The following is a 19,051-nucleotide window of genomic DNA, read 5'->3' as shown; positions in this document are numbered from 1 at the left end:
ACTGTAGGGAGCATATTTCGATAACTGGGTCTGCAGAAGTGGGAGAACAGAAAAAAAGAGAGGAGGAATGGAAATGATTAAGCAAGATGTGATGAGTTCGGAGTTGCCACTATCTGTTACCATTCAGAAAGGAGGTTTAGGGTCACAGTTGAGAGCCCTGTCTGTGGAGCCAGATTACCATTTGAATCTCAGCGACTCTTAGCCATGTGCCCCTGGAAAATTTCCTCCAGTTTCTTAAAAATAGAAAGGATAATAGGATCACTTCCCAGAGTTGTTGGGATGGTTAAATAGCTAATATATATAAAGCATTTAGAATGGGCCCAGCATATGTCCTATTTTGAACTTATGCTGTTTTTCTTTGCTTCATGTCCCCATAGAAACACAGAGCTCAGCGGCTCACACCCTCACTTTTAAGGCAAACAAGACCCTCTCCTCTACCATTTCTGACTCTTCTCCCCCCCGCCTTATATATCCTAAACTGTAGAATCCACACACATTTTATTTTTTTTAATTAATTTTTATTGGAGTATAGTTGTTTTATAATGTAAGAATCTTCCCCCCCTGCCCCGCAGGGCATGTGGGATCTTAGTTCCCTGACCAAGGACTGAACCCGTGTCCCTTGCATTGGAAGAGTGGAATCCTAACCACTGGACTGCCAGGGAACTCCCCACACACATTTTATTGACAGTACATATTACAATACATATACGTATACACATTAGCAATACATATTACCAAGAACTTCTGGTAATACCTTAGCCTAGAACGAGGTCCTTAACCCTTAACTCAAGAACTACTTTGCCATGCTTCCCCCAAGCAGGCCATGTCACACCTTTCTTCCTCTGACCCCTGCTACCACTCATATTATCACCCCTTTTGGCATGAATTCAAATACTCTTGCTACTGACACTTGTCATATCCCATGTAGGTTTACTGTCCCTACCCCACAACAAAAATTTCTATACCTTTTGGATGAAAGCTATTTCTTAATCCTTTGTAGCCCTCAAAACACTTAGCTTGGTATTGACTTCTAGTAGTAATTCACAGTCAAGAATTGAAGACCATAATTCCATTCGTACCTTCAATCTCATCCCTTCTGCATGGGTATCTTTTTGCCTTTCAGATCCTGCTAAATCCACCAGATTGAGAAGGGAGGTCCGTATGTTCACAGTTTCATGGCTTTTCTCCATCGACTCTATTGTAATTGTAAAGACTGCATGAGACCTAGAGGATTCTCTATTCATTGATGTCGACGCTACACGTCTGTTTCTCCACCCTCCAGACAACACCTAGGCAAAAGGAAAATACGTTATCATGACTTCCAAGTGCTCATAACAGCCACGAACATCAGTAGGAAATTTGCAAAGAGTGGTGACAGACTATCTAATGAGGAATATACTCAAGTTATTTCCTTTCCCTTTCCTTTTTTGATTCTTCTTCATGTCATGAAAGAAAACAAGCAGGAAATCAGAAGGCATAGGATCTAGAATGGGTTTTGCCATTTCTCTGTTTGTATTAACTCAATGCAAATCGCAAAATCTCTCTGAACCCTCTTCTTTACCGAGACTATGAGAAAGTTAGATAAAATAAATCTTAAAATTACCTTCAAGCCCAAAGTTTTATTAGCTCTTTTGGTCTACAACGTATTTGTTTTCCTTCCCTATTCCCTGTGGCAAGCAGATACATGAAGGTTCAGACTGCAGACTTTAGAATAGGATGAACATGAGTTCAACTCTTGGCACTACTATCTACCAGTTGTGTGGTCTGGGGGCCAGATGACCTTTCAAAGCTCAGTCCCATATCTGTAAAATGGGAATATGGGTACCTACCTCACAGGGCAGAACATCTCAAACTGTAATAGGAATGCTAATCAGCTAGGATCTGGTTAAAATTCAGATTCTGACTCAGCAGACGTGAGGTAGAGACTGAGATCCTGCATTTCTAACAACCTCCTATGTGACACCCATAGTCTGAGAACTACATTCTTGAGTGGCATGGTCATAATATGTACTGGATAAAATGAAGAAATTAGTAGCTTACCTCAAAAAGTAGATAAAAAATTAAATGAAATAATGTATACAAAAGAAGTTAGCACAGGGTTTAGCACATACACTCAATAAACGGAGCTGTTATAACCCTCTCTATTAACCAGTCTTAGCATAAAAATGAAATTGTTTATATCTTTATGTTTTGGTTAATAGTTCATGATTCCTTTTCATAACACTAAATACCGTATATTAAATATTAGATAATGATACATTCATACAGCTGCTAAGAGAAAGAGAGAGAGATCCTCAAATATGGGACAAATTTCAAAATACTAAAAAAGCAAGTGCAGGGCTTCCCTGGTGGTGCCGTGGTTAAGAATCCACCTGCCAATGACGGGGACACGGGTTCGAACCCTGGTCCAGGAAGATCCCACATGCCGCGGAGCAACTAAGCATGTGCGCCACAACTAGTGAGCCTGTGCTCTAGAGCCCATGAGCCACAACTACTGAGCCTGCGTGCCACAATTACTGAAGCCTGCAAACCTAGAGCCCATGCTCCGCAACAAGAGAAGCCACTGCAATGAGGCTGCGCACCTCAACAAAGAGCAGCCCTTACTCGCCTCAACTAGAGAAAGCCCACGCACAGCAACGAAGACCCAACACAGCCAAAACCAAATAAATACATTTATAAAAATAAATAAAAATTTTTAAAAAGCAAGTGTAAAAGTAGCACAATATGTTATCATTTGTGCAACATAAGGTGAAAAAGCAAATAAAAGTCTGCTTATTTAAATACTTATGCAAAGGCCAAATACAAACAAAAATCAAAAACAAAACACAAAACTATTTGGTGAATACTCATGGATTGGAAGACTCAATATTGTTAAGATATTAATTCTCCCCAAATTGATCGACAGATTCAACCCAATTCCACTCAAAAATCCCAGCAGTCTTTTTTTTTTTAACATCTTTATTTGAGTATAACTGTTTTACAATGGTGTGTTAGTTTCTCCTTTACAACAAAGTGAATCAGTTATACATATACATATGTTCCCATCTCTTCCCTCTTGTGTCACCCTCCCTCCCACCCTCCCTATCCCACCCCTCTAGGTGGTCACAAAGCACAGAGGTGATCTCCCTGTGCTATGCAGCAGCTTCCCACTAGCTATCTAATTTACATTTGGTAGTGTGTATATGTCCCTGCCACTCTCTCACATCATCACAGCTTACCCTTCCCCCTCCCCATATCCTCAAGTCCATGCTCTAGTAGGTCTGTGTTTTATTCCCGTCCTACCACTAATCTCTTCATGACATTTTTTCCCTTAAATTCCATATATATGTGTTAGCATACGGTATTTGTTTTTCTCCTTCTGACTTACTTCACTCTGTATGACAGACTCCAGGTCTATCCACCTCATTACAAATAACTCAGTTTCATTTCTTTTTATGGCTGAGTAATATTCCATTGTATATATGTGCCACATCTTCCTTATCCATTCATCTGTTGATGGACACTTAGGTTGCTTCCATGTCCTGGCTATTGTAAATAGAGCTGCAATGAACATTTTGGTACATGACTCTTTTTGAATTATGGTTTTCTCAGGGTATATGCCCAGTAGCGGGATTGCGGGGTCGTATGGTAGTTCTATTTGTAGTTTTTTAAGGAACCTCCATACTGTTCTCCATAGTGGCTGTATCATTTTACATTCCCACCAGCAGTGCAAGAGTGTTCCCTTTTCTCCACACCCTCTCCAGCATTTATTGTTTCTAGAGTTTTTGATGATGGCCAATCTGACAGATGTGAGGTGATATCTCATTGTAGTTTTGATTTGCATTTCTCTAATGATTAATGATGTTGAGCATTCTTTCATGTGTTTATTGGCAATCTGTATATCTTCTTTGGAGAAATGTCTATTTAGGTCTTCTGCCCATTTTTGGATTGGGTTGTTTGTTTTTTTGTTATTGAGCTGCATGAGTTGCTTATAAATTTTGGATATTAATCCTTTGTCAGTTGCTTCATTTGCAAATATTTTCTCCCATTCTGAGGGTTGTCTTTTGGTCTTGTTTATGGTATCCTTTGCTGTGTAAAAGCTTTTAAGTTTCATTAGATCCCATTTGTTTATTTTTGTTTTTATTTCAATTTCTCTAGGAGATGGGTCAAAAAGGATCTTGCTGTGATTTATGTCATAGACCAGCAGTCTTTTCTGTAGAAACTAACAAAATAAATCTGAGTATATGAAAATGCAAAGGACTAAAGAATAACCAAACTAATTGTTAAGAAATTAGAGAACTTAGTCTACCTGATCTCAAGATGTACTTCTCAGCAATAAAAACACAGGCCTAACTCATTTTATTGTGCTTTGCAGATATTATGTTTTTTACAAATTGAAGGTTTGTGGCAACCCTGTGTCAAGCAAGGCTGACTCTCTTGTTAGGAGCTAATGTAGCTGGTGACTAAGGTGAAGCCAATGCTCATTTACCATTCTAAAATTCCTAGGGCCTTAAGAATTATGCTAAATCTACTCTGCTTATGCTCTGTAACTGGAACAACAAAGCCTGGATGACAGCACATCTGTTTACAACATGGTTTACTAATATTTTAAGGTCACTGTTGAGACCTATTGCTCAGAAAAAAAAATTCCTTTGAAAATAGTATTGCTCTTTGACAACACACCTGGTCACCCAAGAGCTCTGGTGGAGATGTACAAGGTTAATGTTGTTTTCATGCCTGCTAATACAACATCCATTCTGCAGCCCATGGATCAAGGAGTCATTTTTGACTTTCAAATCTTATTATCGAAGAAATACACTTCATAAGACTAAAGCTGCTATGGATAGTGATTCCTCTCATGGATCTGGGGAAAGTCAACTAAAACTTCCTAGAAAGGATTCACCACTGTAGATGCCATAAAGAACATTCACGACTCGTGGCAAGAGGTCAAAATATCAACATTAACAGGACTTTGAAAGAAGCTGATTCCAACCCTCATGGGTGATTTTGAGGGGTCCAAGACTTCAGTGGAGGAAATAACACAGATGTGGTAGGAATAGCAAGAGAAGTAGAATTAGAAGTGGAGCCTGAAGATGTGACTGAACTGCTGCAATCTCCTGATAAAATAGATAAGAGCTTGCTTCTTATGGATGAGCAAAGAGAGTGGTTTCTTTTTTCTTTTTTTCTTTTTGAGAGTGGTTTCTTGAAATGGAATCTACTCCTGGCGAAGATGCTGTGAAGATTGTTGAAAAGACAACAGAGTATTTAGAATATTATATAAACGTAGTTGATAAAGCAGGGCAAGGTTTGAGGACTGACTCCAATTTTGAAAGAAGTTTCACTATGGGTAAAATGGTACCAAACAGCTGCAGAGAAATCATTCCTGACAGTAAGAGTCCCCTGATGCAGCAAGCTTCATTGTTGTCTTATTTTAAGAAATTGCAACATCCACTCCAATCTTCAGCAACCACCATCCCTATCAGTCAGCAGCCATCACCATTGAGGAAAAATCTTCCAGCAGCAAAAAGATTATGATTCACTGAAGGCTCAGAGGATGGTTAGCATTTTTAAACAATAAAATATTTTTAAATCAAGGTATGTACATTGTTTTTTTTAGACATAATGCTCTTGCACACTTAATAAACTACAGAAGAGCGCTTTTATATGCACTGAGAAACCAAAACATTCATGTGACTCACTTTATTGCAATATTTGCTTTATTGTGGTGGTGGGGGACCAAACCTATGATATCCTCAGGTTTGCCTAATATTGAGCAACAATATCAATATCAAGACAGTTGTGTATTGGTAACTGATTCAGACACATAGATTAATGAAACAGAATACAGTCAGATATAAACCCATACATGTACGGTCAATTGATTTTCTTTAAAGGTGCAAAGGCAACCGAATGAGAAAATTTTTTTAAACAAATAGTGCTGCATACAGGATCAAAACCAAAAAGGCAACCCAAGAGTGAATTCTAATGTCAACTATGGGCTTTGGGTGAGTACAGTATGTCAATGTAAGTTCATCAATTGTACCACTTTACTGGGGAATGTTTAAAATGGGGAAGGCTACCCATTTGGGGGAGCACGGGATATATGAGAAATCACTGTACATTCCCCTCACTTTTGCTGTGAACCTAAAATTGCTCATCTTAAAAAGAAGCAAGAGGGACTTCCCTGGTGATCCAGTGGTGAAGACTCCATGCTCTCAATGCTGGGGGCCCAGGTTCAATCTCTGGTTGGGGAACTAGATCGCACATGCTGCAACTAAGGGTTCACATGCCGGAACTAAAGATCCTGCATGCTGCAACTAAGACCCAACACAGCCAAATAAATATTTTTTAAAAAGAAAGGAAGAAAGGGGAAAGAGCATTGAATAAAACAGAACACAAAACACTAAGAAAGATGGTAGAAACCAGTCCCACAATATCAACAATCATACTTATGTAAAGTTAGGTAAGATGCTGTCAAAAAAAAATTTTTTTTAAAGCAATATATAACTACATTGTTTTTCTTGTAGAAAAACTTAGAACATTAAAACACAGAGGACTGATGGGGAAACATATACCAGGCAAATAACTAATCAAAAGAATGTTGAATGGTATGTCAATATCAGACAATTTTTCTTTTTTTTTTTTGTGGTACGCTGGCCTCTCACTGTTGTGGCCCCTCCCGTTGCGGAGCACAGGCTCTGGATGCGCAGGCTCAGCAGCCATGGCTCACGGGCCCAGCCACTCAGCAGCATGTGGAATCTTCCCGGACTGGGGCACGAACCCGTGTCCCCTGCATCGGCAGGCGAATTCTCAACCACTGCGCCACCAGGGAAGCCCCCAAACAAAATAAATTTTTAAGGCAAAATATGTTAATAGAAAACTGTGTTAATAAAAGAAAACTAGGGACTTCACTGGTGGCACAGTGGATAAGAATCTGCCTGCCGATGCAGGGGACACGGGTTCAAGCCCTGGTCCGGGAAGATCCCACATGCCACGGAAAAACTAAGCCCATGTGCCACAACTACTGAGCCTGCGCTCTAGAGCCCCCATGCCACAACTACTGAGCTCGCAAGCCACAACTATTGAGCCCATGTGCCTTGAGCCCATGCTCCACAACAAGCAAAGCCACTGCAATGAGAAGCCTGTGCACCGCAATGAAAAGCAGCCCCCGCTCTCCACAACTAGAGAAAGCCTGCACGAAGCAATGAAGACCCATGCAGCCAAAAATAAAATTAAAAAAAAAAATAGAAAACTGTGTTAATATAAATACAAAACTATGAATTCAAATCAAAGGAAGATATATTAACTCTACTTGCATATGCCCCTAATAAAAGTCTATCTCTATATGTATACATATATATTTACATATATAGACAAAAGTCAAGACAAAACCAACACTTTAGTTGGAGATTAATATATCTCAAGTATTGATAGATTATACAGACGGAAGCACACACTTATAAAAGTTGGCCATTGTATTAATCCATAAATAATTTCTCAATAAATCTCAAAGACTAGGAATCACACAAGACCACATTCTCTGATCCCAATGCAATTAACAATCAACATGAAAAATAAATTTAAATTTCCCATAAATTGGGGAATTTAAAATCACATTTCTAAGTAAATCATGGGTCAGAAAAGAAATTATAATGGAATAATACTTAGATCTATATGACAGTTAAGATTTTATAACTTATGTGAATTTTAAGTAATATTAAGTAAATTTATAGCATTAAATACAAAAGACAGGCCAAAATGAGCTAAGCATCGAGCTTAAGAAGTCGGAAGGACAGTAGGATAAACCCAAAGAAAGTAAAAATGAAACACTGAAGAGTAAGGCCATATAAACCATCACAACTATTCAAAAAGAGAACAAAATTTAGTTACAGCAAAGATTTTTAAAATGAGAATATTAGGAACAACTTTATGCCAATATATTTGAAAACTTAGAGGAAACCAAAATTTTTCTAGGATTATGCAACCTATCAAGACTTCTGACTCAAAATGCCTGCATAGGTCTATTAAAGAATTTTTATTTGTTGTTAAAAATCTTCTTACCAAATAAATAAATAAATAAACAAATAATCAATCTAACTAAACACAAGGCCCAGATGTTCTGCGGGGATGAGTGCTACATGCTTTTTGAGAACAGGTCATTCTAATCACACGTATTTCCAGAAAACACATAAAGGTGGTAATAAAGCATGACAAGGAAAGTAGGAAAAAGGAAAATTACAAGTTTATCTCAATCTTAAGCCCTGATGAAAAATGATAAACAAAATACTGACAAAGCTAATTCAATATTTTATCATGTTAACATGTTAAATGAGAAAAACCACATGATCATCTCAGTAGAGGTAGAAAGAGCATCTGACAAAATTTAACACACATCCTTGATTTTATAAGATAGTTAACAGGGTGGCTGATAATAAAAGCATTCTATTAAAAAAACTGCATTTCTATACATAACAGACAACATGTAATTTTAAAAAGAAGTTATCCCCCACCAGAGCAATAAAAAATAGAAGGTATATTAGAATAAAGGTAACAAAAAAAGGTAAGACTTTTATTGTGAAAATTATTGTAATGTAAGACATTAAAGACCCAATTACATGAAGAGACATACCATGTTCATGTATGAACTCTACTGTAAAGATGTCAATCCCTCCAAACTGGTCTCTAACTGTAATGCAATTCCAATCAAAATCTCATCATTATTTTTTGAATATGCATATATACATACACCGGTTCACAAGTAAAACCTATCTCTTACTATGAGAGTAACAGTTTAAGAAGCTTGAAGAAGATTTGCTGAAGATGGAAGAATAAATTAATGAACCCTGATATATGTATATTTATTTATTTATAAATATTCATATAATGGATTACACAGCAGTGAAAAAAAGGCAACACAGTTGAATTTCATACACTATGTTGACTTTAAAAAAGTTACAGAAGGCAAAATACATACCTCTTTTTAAAACTCAAAAACAGGCAATACTAACATTTTAAGAAATATATACATATGTGATTTAAAAGTAGAAGAAAATGATAATGACATTCAGCACAGTGCTTATGTTTAGGGAGGAACCAGGGATATGAGATACAAAGAAGCACACAGGTAGAATGATAATATTGGTGATATTTAAGTCTAAATTGTCTAATGGGGTCCTGGAATTTCATTTTAACATTATGCTTAGTAAGTTATATGCATATGGCAATATTGTGTATGTATCAAATACTACATACAAAAAAATTGTTTAAAATCAACTGGCCAGGTTAGAATCCATAAAATGTGAATAGAGGAAGAAATAGAAAATATGAACAGACCAATCACAAGCACTGAAATTGAAACTGTGATTAAAAATCATCCAACAAACAAAAGTCCAGGACCAGATGGCTTCACAGGTGAATTCTATCCAACATTTAGAGAAGAGCTAACACTCATCCTTCTCAAACTCTTCCAAAAAATTGCAGAGGAAGGAACACTGCTAAACTCATTCTGTGAGGCCACCATCACCCTGATACCAAAACCAGACAGAGATACTACAAAAAAAGAAAATTACAGACCAATATCACCAATGAATATAGATGCAAAAATCCTAAAAAAAATACTAGCAAACAGAATCCAATAGCACATTAAAAGAATCATACACCATGATCAAGTGGGATTCATCCCAGAGATGCAAGGATTCTTCAGTATATGCAAATCAATCAATGTGATACACCACATTAACAAAATTGAAGAATAAAAACCATATGATCATCTCAATAGATGCAGAAAAAGCTTTTGACAAAATTCAACACCCATTTATGATAAAAACCCTCCAGAAAGTAGGCATATAGGGAATGTACCTCAACATAATAAAGGCCATATATGAAAAACCCACAGCAAACATCATTCTCAATGGTGAAAAACTGAAAGCATTTCCTCTAAGATCAGGAACAAGACAAGGATGTCCACTCTCACCACTATTATTCAACAGTTTTGGAAGTCCTAGCCATGGCAATCAGAGAAGAAAAAGAAATAAAAGGAATACAAATTGGAAAAGAAGTAAAACTGTCACTGCTTGCAGATGACATGATACTATACATACAGAATCCTAAAGATGCCACCAGAAAACTACTCGAGCTAATCAATGAATTTGGTAAAGATGCAGGATACAAAATTAATGCACAGAAATCTCTTGCATTCCTATACACTAATGATGAAAAATCTGAAAGATAAATTAAGGAAACACTCCCATTTATCATTGCAACAAAAAGAATAAAATACCTAGGAATAAACCTACCTAGGGACACAAAAGACCTGTATGCAGAAAACTATAAGACACTGATGAAAGAAATTAAAGATGATAAAAACAGATGGAGAGATATACCATGTTTTTGGATTGGAAGAATCAATACTGTGAAAATGACTATACTTCTGAAAGCAATCTACAGATTCAATGAAATCCCTACCAAATTACCAATGGTATTTTTTACAGAACTAGAACAAAAATTCTTAAAATTTGTATGGAGACACAAAAGACCCCGAATAGCCAAAGCAGTCTTGAGGGAAAAAAAATGGAGCTGGAGAAATCAGACTCCCTGACTTCAGATTATACTACAAAGCCAATCAAGACAATATGGTACTGGCACAAAAACAGAAATATAGATCAATGGAACAAGATAGAAAGCCCAGAGATAAAGTCACACACCTATGGTCAACTAATCTATGACAAAGGAGGCAAGGACATACAATGGAGAAAAGACAGTCTCTTCAATAAGTGATGCTGGGAAAACTGGACAGCTACATGTAAAAGAATGAAATTAGAATACTCCCTAACACCATACATAAAAATAAACTAAAAATGGATTAGAGAGCTAAATGTAAGACTGGACACTATAAAACTCTTAGAGGAAAATATAGGAAGAATGCTCTTTGACATAAATAACAGCAAGATCTTTTTTGATCCACCTCCTAGAGTAATGGAAATAAAAACAAAAATAAACAAATGGGACCTAATGAAACTTCAAAGTTTTTGCAAAGCAAAGGAAACTACAAGTAACACGAAAAGACAACCCTCAGAATGGGAGAAAATATTTGCAAATGAATCAATGGACAAAGGATTAATCTCTAAAATATATAAACAGCTCATGCAGCTCAATATTAAAAAAACGAACAACTCAATCCAAAAATGGGCAGAAGATCTAAATAGACATTTCACCAAAGAAGACATACAGATGGCCAAGAAGTACATAAAAACCTGCTCAATATCACTAATTATTAGAGAAATGCAAATCAAAACTACAATGAACTATCTATCACCTCACACCAGTTAGAATGGGTATTATCAGAAAATCTACAGACAACAAATTCTGGAGAGGGTGTGGAGAAAAGAGAACCGTCTTGCACTGTTGGTGGGAATGTAAACTGATACAGCCACTATGGAGAACAGTATGGTGGTTCCTTAAAAAACTAAAAATAGAATTATCATATGACCCAGCAATCCCACTATCGGGCATATACCCAGAGAAAACCACAATTCAAAAAGACACATGCACCCCAATGTTCATTGCAGCACTATTTACAATAGCCAGGTCATGGAAGCAACCTAAATGCCCATCGACAGACAAATAGATAAAAAAGATGTGGCACATGTATACAATGGAATATTACTCAGCCATAGAAAGGAATGAAATTGAGTCATTTGTAGAGACGGGGAATCAATCTAGAGACTGTCATACAGAGTGAAATAAGTCAGAAAGAGAAAAACAAATAGCATATATTAACGCATATATGTGAAACCTAGAAAAATGGTACAGATGAACCAGTTTGCAGGGCAGAAATAGAGACACAAATGTAGAGAACAAACGTATGGACACCAAGGTGGGGGAAGTGGCGGTGTGTGTGTGTGTGTGTGTGTGTGTGTGTGTGTGTGTGTGTGTGTGTGTGTGTGTGTGTGTGTGTGTGGTGGTGTGATGAATTGGGAGATTGGGATTGATATATATACACTAATATGCATAAAATGGATAACTAATAAGAATCTGCTGTATAAAAAAATAAATTCAAAAAAATTCAAAAATTCAAAAAAAATATGAATAGAATATTTTGAAAATTCCTGTCAAAAGGTTTGTTTGTTCTGAGCTGAATGGCCAAAAGAGGTTGCCTTTTGACACCTAACAAGTAATAAACAAGGGTAGAAAATAGAGAGAACAGCCAGCTGGTTTGAAGAGCAGAGATCCCAGGAGCTCTTCAAAAAGGCAGCTCTGGGCTTCCCTGGTGGCACAGTGGTTAAGAATCTGCCTGCCAATGCAGGGGACACAGGTTCGAGCCCTGGTCCAGGAAGATCCCACATGCCGTGGAGCAGCTAAGCCCGTGCGCCACAGCTACTGAGCCCATGTGCCACAACTACTGAAGCCTGCACGCCTAGAGCCCAAGCTCTGCAACAAGAGAAGACACGGCAATGAGAAGCCCACACACCACAACAAAGAGTAGCCCCACTCGCCACAACTAGAGAAAGCCCGCGCACAGCAACGAAGACCCAATACAACCAAAATTAAATAAATAAATAAGTTTTAAAATAAATAAATAATAATAAAATAAAACTCTAACTCTATATCCTTTAAAAAAACCCAAAAAACAAAAGGGCAGCTCCCAGGAGGAACAACTAAAGGGATATGGGCACTAACAAACTGTCCCCCAGTGACATATAAGGTGGTTTTTAAGAGTCTATGACTAGTGGCTTCCCTGGTGGCGCAGTGGTTGAGAATCCGTCTGCCGATGCAGGGGACACGGGTTCGTGCCCCGGTCTGGGAAGATCCCACATGCCGCGGAGCGGCTGGGCCTGTGAGCCATGGCCACTGAGCCTGCGCGTCCGGAGCCTGTGCTCCGCAGGGGGAGAGGCCACAGCAGTGAGAGGCCCGCGTACCACAAAAAAAAAAAAAAAGAGTCTATGACTGGAATGAACAACACCAAAATAACACAAAATCAAGGGGTCAAACTTCTATTTTAACTAAGGAGAAATTTATAAAACAGTGTCATATCCTTCTTTCATTTCTTCTTATGAACATTCTGGTTATGGCTTTACAAAACATTTTTAGTAACTCAACTCTTTCTTTTTTTTGAGATCAAGGTGCTGGTCACAGCATGCTATGTTGCCTATGAATCAAATTGCTCAAGGCAGGGTACCTGATAGGCTTCAGCAGCTGAGGTCACCACCTGCTCCACAGCACCAACAACGAAGACTCCCTTCTTAATATGCTCCCTTAAGTACAGTCCAGCCGATGCAGAGTCCAGCAGGTCATAGATCTGCTCATTGTAGATTTCAATAAAGGAGCACTTACAAAGAAAACTCTTTCCAGCTCCAGCCTGTAAAAGAGAAGCCTGGTTTAGCTATATTCTTTTCATGAGTTCATCCCTACCTTTCATGAGCATTCATCTTTCACTCACTTCACAACATATAAATTTCCTACAGCATTATCCTTTACACAATACAGGACACTTAAAAGTCAGTTTTAAAATGTAGATGACTAGTTTCAACACATCAGTACACTTTAAAGCAGCATCGAACTGTGGTTCCAGGAGCCCTAAAGTTTCCAACAGTGCTTCAGAACAAAGACAGGGAGGTGGGACTTGAGCTATCCAAATAGGCAATTCCATTTTTTGTTTAACTGAGGTATAAGTGATATACAGCATTATACTAGTTTCAGGCATATAACATAATGATTTGATATTTGTATATATTGCAAAATGATCACAATAAGTCTAGTTAACATCCATTGCCATACATAGTTACATAATTATTTTCCCTTGTGATGAAAATACCAATTCCATTTTCACCTGTCTTATATATGAATCAAGTGTTATATTCCTCAAACAACTGAAAATAATGTATTTTAAAAGTCTCTCTTTAAAAAAATAAACAAGTAAAATTTTCTTTAAAAAGCCTCGCTATAGTATTTTTAACCACAGAAATGCACGTCACTAAACTTACTTCACTGGCACATAATATGTGTGTCTAACTGCAATGGTCAGGCATAGTTTCTGCAAAGGAGTAAGTGGTAAACCAATGCTATGTATTAGACTCCTCGGCACATAGGTAATAGAATATAAAACACTAATGGCTCTTAAGCCTGCAATTCCCTAAGCTAAAGATGCACAACCAACAGAATGACCCAATCTGGGAGCCAATGGAAAATGGAAGGCCACATTGCTAGGATGATGGAGCCACACCATGTGTGAAGCAAGGAGAGCATAGTCAGGTGGTAGCAAGTGCTGCAAAGGAGGTACAGATGGGCCCATTACTAGTGGCTGTCATGAAGATGTAGGGACAGCTGCAGTCAACTGTGAGCCTAGGCACAGGTAGGTGACGGAGCTTAATGAATTTGTTTTCCTCAGTTAAGATTTTCTTTATACTTTCTCTCTTGTAAAATCTGAGAGCCTAAGAAGCACTACATTCTTCTTTCTTTCAATGTGGGTTCATGGATGATGCATGTTTTATAGACTAAAAACTTTTAGAAAATACAAAACTCAGAATCCTTAATTTTATCTTAAGAATTGAAAGATTTTTTTCTATGACTCTAGCCTATCCACACTGTAGACTTCCAATGATGCCCCTCCATGTATCATGAGCTAATTAGTAGTAGTTAGCTACTCAAAACTAGGTATTTCATAGAATCCCTTTATTTTTACAATAAGTTTTACCTTCTCTTTTTCACGTTCAATTAAGGAAAACAAATATTCAAAACTTCGTGGAATTACTCCTCTCAGGTTATGAGAAAAATTATCAGATTCAGATGGTCCTAAAGAAAAATGTAAAAAAATACATATATAGCTGTTCATTTTTATTCTGTTAACAGGAGTCATTCAAAACAGCAACAATGAAAGGCAATTCATATAGAAAAGACTAACTGTATAATCAGTTTCTTTCAGGCCCCCAAACAAGATAAACTGTGGTCTGTAACAGATGGCCTAATAGAACCTGCCTATCAATGGGACTGAAGGGAAGGGCCCACAATAGCCACTAAGCAATTTTAAAAAGTAGTTGTTGTTTGATAAGTTAAAAAATCCATTTCAGTCCCAAGCTTGAAATTTTTCCTTCTGCAGGTACCAAAATTAGCAGAAATAACGAATTGTACTTTACTGTTGCATAAGACATTCTGTCTCCTAGGCTGATCTTTATACACTGGCTGTGTGGCCACAGGCTAATTACTTAATTTCTTGGAGTTTTCAACTATAAAATGGAAATAATAATGGTAATAACTATCTCACAGGGTATAAAAATTAGCATTAGCTAGTATTTTCTTAATTGGGCAATAAAAGCAAAGCTGGTAGGAAAGATACTATAGGAATTCTTCACAAGATTTCTGTACAGACAGAAAACTGAAGAGCAATCCAATCTCTATTTTGTTAACATTGGGGAAAAGGGGAGATGTGAATGGATATGTAAACAGCAGGATTTTTTGGAAACTAATTCAAGCTATAGCTATATTTGCCAGAAAATCAACTATAAAGCTAGAAAAGATCCAAAAGTTACTATATGTATTAGTTAAACACGCCCTAGAGGGACTTCCATGGTGGTGCAGCGGTTGAGAATTCACCTGCCAATGCAGGGGACACAGGCTCAAGCCCTGGTCCAGGAAGATCCCACATGCCAAGAAGCAACTAAGCCCGTGCACCACAACTACTGAAGCCCATGTGCATAGAGCCTGTGCTCCACAACAAGAGAAGCCACTGAAATGAGAAGCCACCGAAATGAGAAGCCAGTGCACTGCAACGAAGAGTCGCATCCGAGTTTCCCTGGTGGCACAGTGGTTGAGAATCCGCCTGCCGATGCAGGGGACACTGGTTCATGCCCTGGTCCAGGAGGATCCCACATGCTGCGGAGTGGCTGGGCCCGCGAGCCATTGGCCGCTGAGCCTGCGCGTCCGGAGCCTGTGCTCCGCAACAGGAGAGGCCACAACAGTGAGAGGCACGCATACCGCAAAAAAAGAGTCGCACCCCGCTTGCTGCAACTAGAGAAAGCCCACACACAGCAATGAAGACCCAACACAGCCAAAAATCAATCAATCAATAAGTAAATTTATTTAAAATATATATATATACCATAGAGACCAAAAGAACTAACAAAATGCTGGTGTACGCAAGAAAGTTATAGAAAATAAATTTTAAAATATTATCGTCATCTTGGTGTGCTATACCTAAAATATTTTAAATGGCCCTCGTAAACTGTACCTTAAAAAAAAAAGAAAAAAATATAAAACAGGGCAGAGAAATGCAAGTAAATGAACACAGAGGACAGATAATATTAGAATATGTGCAGATAATTTTATAACATTTTCCTGCTAAATAATATATAAAGATACTCAAAATATTCATTATAGTTACCTTATCATCTCTTGCCTAGCCTCCTGCCTTGGCTCCCAATCTTGCTTTGGCTCTAGCCCCTCCTATAGTCTCTATTCCATTCAGCTGCCTGAGTAGTCCTTTTAATTATACATCAGATCATGTAATTCTTCTTTAAAAAAACAAAAAAACAAACAAAAAAAACCTTCCCATGACTTCACATACCCTCATGAAAAATTCCAAAATCCATGACCTGGCCTCAGGCTACAATTTCAACTTGCCCCTTATTCTTTAATATTCCACTCTAGCCCCATGTGTCTTCTTGCTGTCTCTTGAATGCTCGTGAGCATGCTCCCAACTCAGGGCCTGTGCATTTGCAGGGATGGTCCCTCTGCCTAGAAGATTCTTCTCCCAGAGTCTTATGGCTCCTTCTCATTTCACTCAGTAATTCTCTTCAAATGTCACGCTGAGAGGCCTCTCTGACCCACCTAACTAAAACAGCACCCCCTGCTCTTTTCCATCCTCTTATTTTTCTTCATAGCACTTACTACCTCTGGCATAATTACTAGACATTTATTCGCTTTTACTTGTACATCCCCCCCTGAGAATATAAGCTTCATGAGAGCCTGGACATTGCCCTGTATTTGAATAGACCACCAGAGCCTTGAAGAGTGCCTGGAATATTTTAAGCACTCACTTATATGTTGTTATAACCTCAGAGAAGGGAAAACCTTTCTTACTAAAACTCACAATTCAGAAACCATTAAAAAACAAAACAAAAAAACCTGAAGTTCAACCACATAAAAATAAAAAACTTTGGCATCAGAAAAATTTAAATAAGCCAAAAGAAAAAACCTACAGAAAAATCTGTAATCTATATCATAAACAAAGAGCTAATCTATTTTATGAAGAATCCCCATAAATGAGTAAGAAAAAGACAAGATAATTATTTATTTATTATTATTATTATTTTTTTGCAGTATGCAGGCCTCTTACTGTTGTGGCCTCTCCTGTTGCGGAGCACAGGCTCTGGACGCGCAGGTTCAGTGGCCATGGCTCACAGGCCCAGCCGCTCCGCGGCATGTGGGATCTTCCTGGACCAGGGCACAAACCCGTGTCCCCTGCATCGGGGAAGCCCCAAGATAATTTTTAAATAAGAAAAAAGCTTGAGGGACTTCCCTGGTGGCGCAGTGGTTAAGAATCCACCTGCCAATGCAGGGGACACAGGTTCAAGCTCTGATCTGGGAGGATCCCATATGCCGCAGAGCAACTAAGCCCATGCACCACAACTACTGAGCCTGTGCTCTAGAGCCCTCGAGCCACAACTACTGAGCCCACATGCCACAGCTACTGAAGTCCGTGCACCTACAGCCCATGCTCCACAGCAAGAAAAGCCACAGCAATGAGAGGCCCATGCACCACAATGAAGAGCAGCCCCGCTCACTGCAACTAGAGAAAGCCTGTGCACAGCAAAGAAGACCCAATGCAGCCAAATATAAATAAAGAAAGAAAGAAATTTATTTTTAAAAAAGAGAAAAAAGCTTGAAAGGGCATTTTACAGAGAGGTTATTCAAATGTCCAATAAACGTATAAAAGGTGCTTAGTAGTCAATGGACATCAAACAAGTGGAAATAAAAGCACAAGATAGTACTATACATACTCCAGAACAACTAAAATTTTTAAAACGGACAATACCAAGTGTGGACATGGATGTGGAGCACTGGGAAATTCCACGTCTAAGCATCCCCATCATGACCTTTTTACTAAAGCTGAACATACATATACTATAACCCAGCAAGTCCACACCCAGAAGTTTAAAGTTCAATAGATATGCACCATAAGAGACACACACAAGAAAAAAATGTCCAAAACAGTACTATTCATGTGTTCTAAAACTCTCTAGCAACAGAATAGAAAATGTGGAACCCCTTTAAGATGGCAGTGTGAGAAGACGCAGAGTTAGCATCTCCCCACAACTAGGGTGCATGCCGGCCACTGGTGGGGGACTCTGACCACAAAGAGACAGGAGGAACCCGAGTGAACCAGTAGGACATAGGGGGACCAAGGGGGGAGGAGAAGTGGAGGCTAGGCAGGATCAGCTCCCTTGAGGCTGGGGAGATCAGGAGAGGGAGGTGGGAGGGACTTTCCAGGAAGAGTGGGAGAGGAGCGTAGGGCAACTGCCTGGCCCACTGGTGTTGGGGAGGCTGCTGAGCTCCCAAGCCAGTTCCCCCGCAACAAAGCCCCATCCAGGCCGCATGGGTCCTGGGGGCACAGGAAGGAGGCCGGGAAGATCAGGAGTGGCAGGTGGGAGGGGCCATCGAGGAGGAGCGGGAGAGGAGCAGAGGGTGTTTTCCCTGCCCACTCAGGCCCAGGGAGCCTACTGAGCTCCCAGATCAGTTCCCTGCCCTCCAAGACCCACCCCCCACTGGTCCTGGGGGTATAGGAGGGAGGACAGGGAGATCAGGATTGGCAGGTGGGAGGGGCCCTCCCAGACCCCAGACCGGAGGAGCAGGAGAGGAGAGGAGGGCATTTGCCCCAACCACTCAAGCCCAGGAAGCTTGCTGGGTTCCCAGGTGAGGTCCCCAACCCTCTGAGACCAGGGGTGGGGGACATGCCTGGGCCCCTTTTGTTCCTTGAGCCTAAACCCCACGCCCCCACAGCTCCCAGGGCCTATTCCAGCCCTGTGGGTGCTAAGCATTGGCCCCACCCACCACCCCAAACTCACCCTTGCTTAGGCCC

The 19,051-nt window shown here is 39.2% G+C and overlaps 1 protein-coding gene across 1 annotated transcript in view; it reads right to left on the bottom strand.

Annotated features, from left to right (window-relative positions):
* KIF15 (kinesin family member 15) overlaps nucleotides 1-19,051 on the bottom strand; it is a 79,701-nt gene that overhangs the window by 39,438 nt on the left and 21,212 nt on the right. Inside the window, exons 6-8 of the mRNA XM_059077260.2 lie at nucleotides 14,672-14,769; nucleotides 13,157-13,336; nucleotides 1,080-1,289 (exon numbers count right to left, since the gene is read on the bottom strand). Of these exons, the coding sequence (XP_058933243.1) occupies nucleotides 1,080-1,289; nucleotides 13,157-13,336; nucleotides 14,672-14,769 (488 nt within the window). The remainder of the gene's footprint in view (nucleotides 1-1,079; nucleotides 1,290-13,156; nucleotides 13,337-14,671; nucleotides 14,770-19,051) is intronic.

The sequence above is a fragment of the Kogia breviceps genome, chromosome 10 (assembly GCF_026419965.1).
Source record: "Kogia breviceps isolate mKogBre1 chromosome 10, mKogBre1 haplotype 1, whole genome shotgun sequence".
In the NCBI taxonomy this organism is placed as follows: domain Eukaryota; kingdom Metazoa; phylum Chordata; class Mammalia; order Artiodactyla; family Physeteridae; genus Kogia; species Kogia breviceps.
Note: the sequence above shows the minus strand (reverse complement) of the source record. Positions and strands in the feature narration are given on the sequence as shown.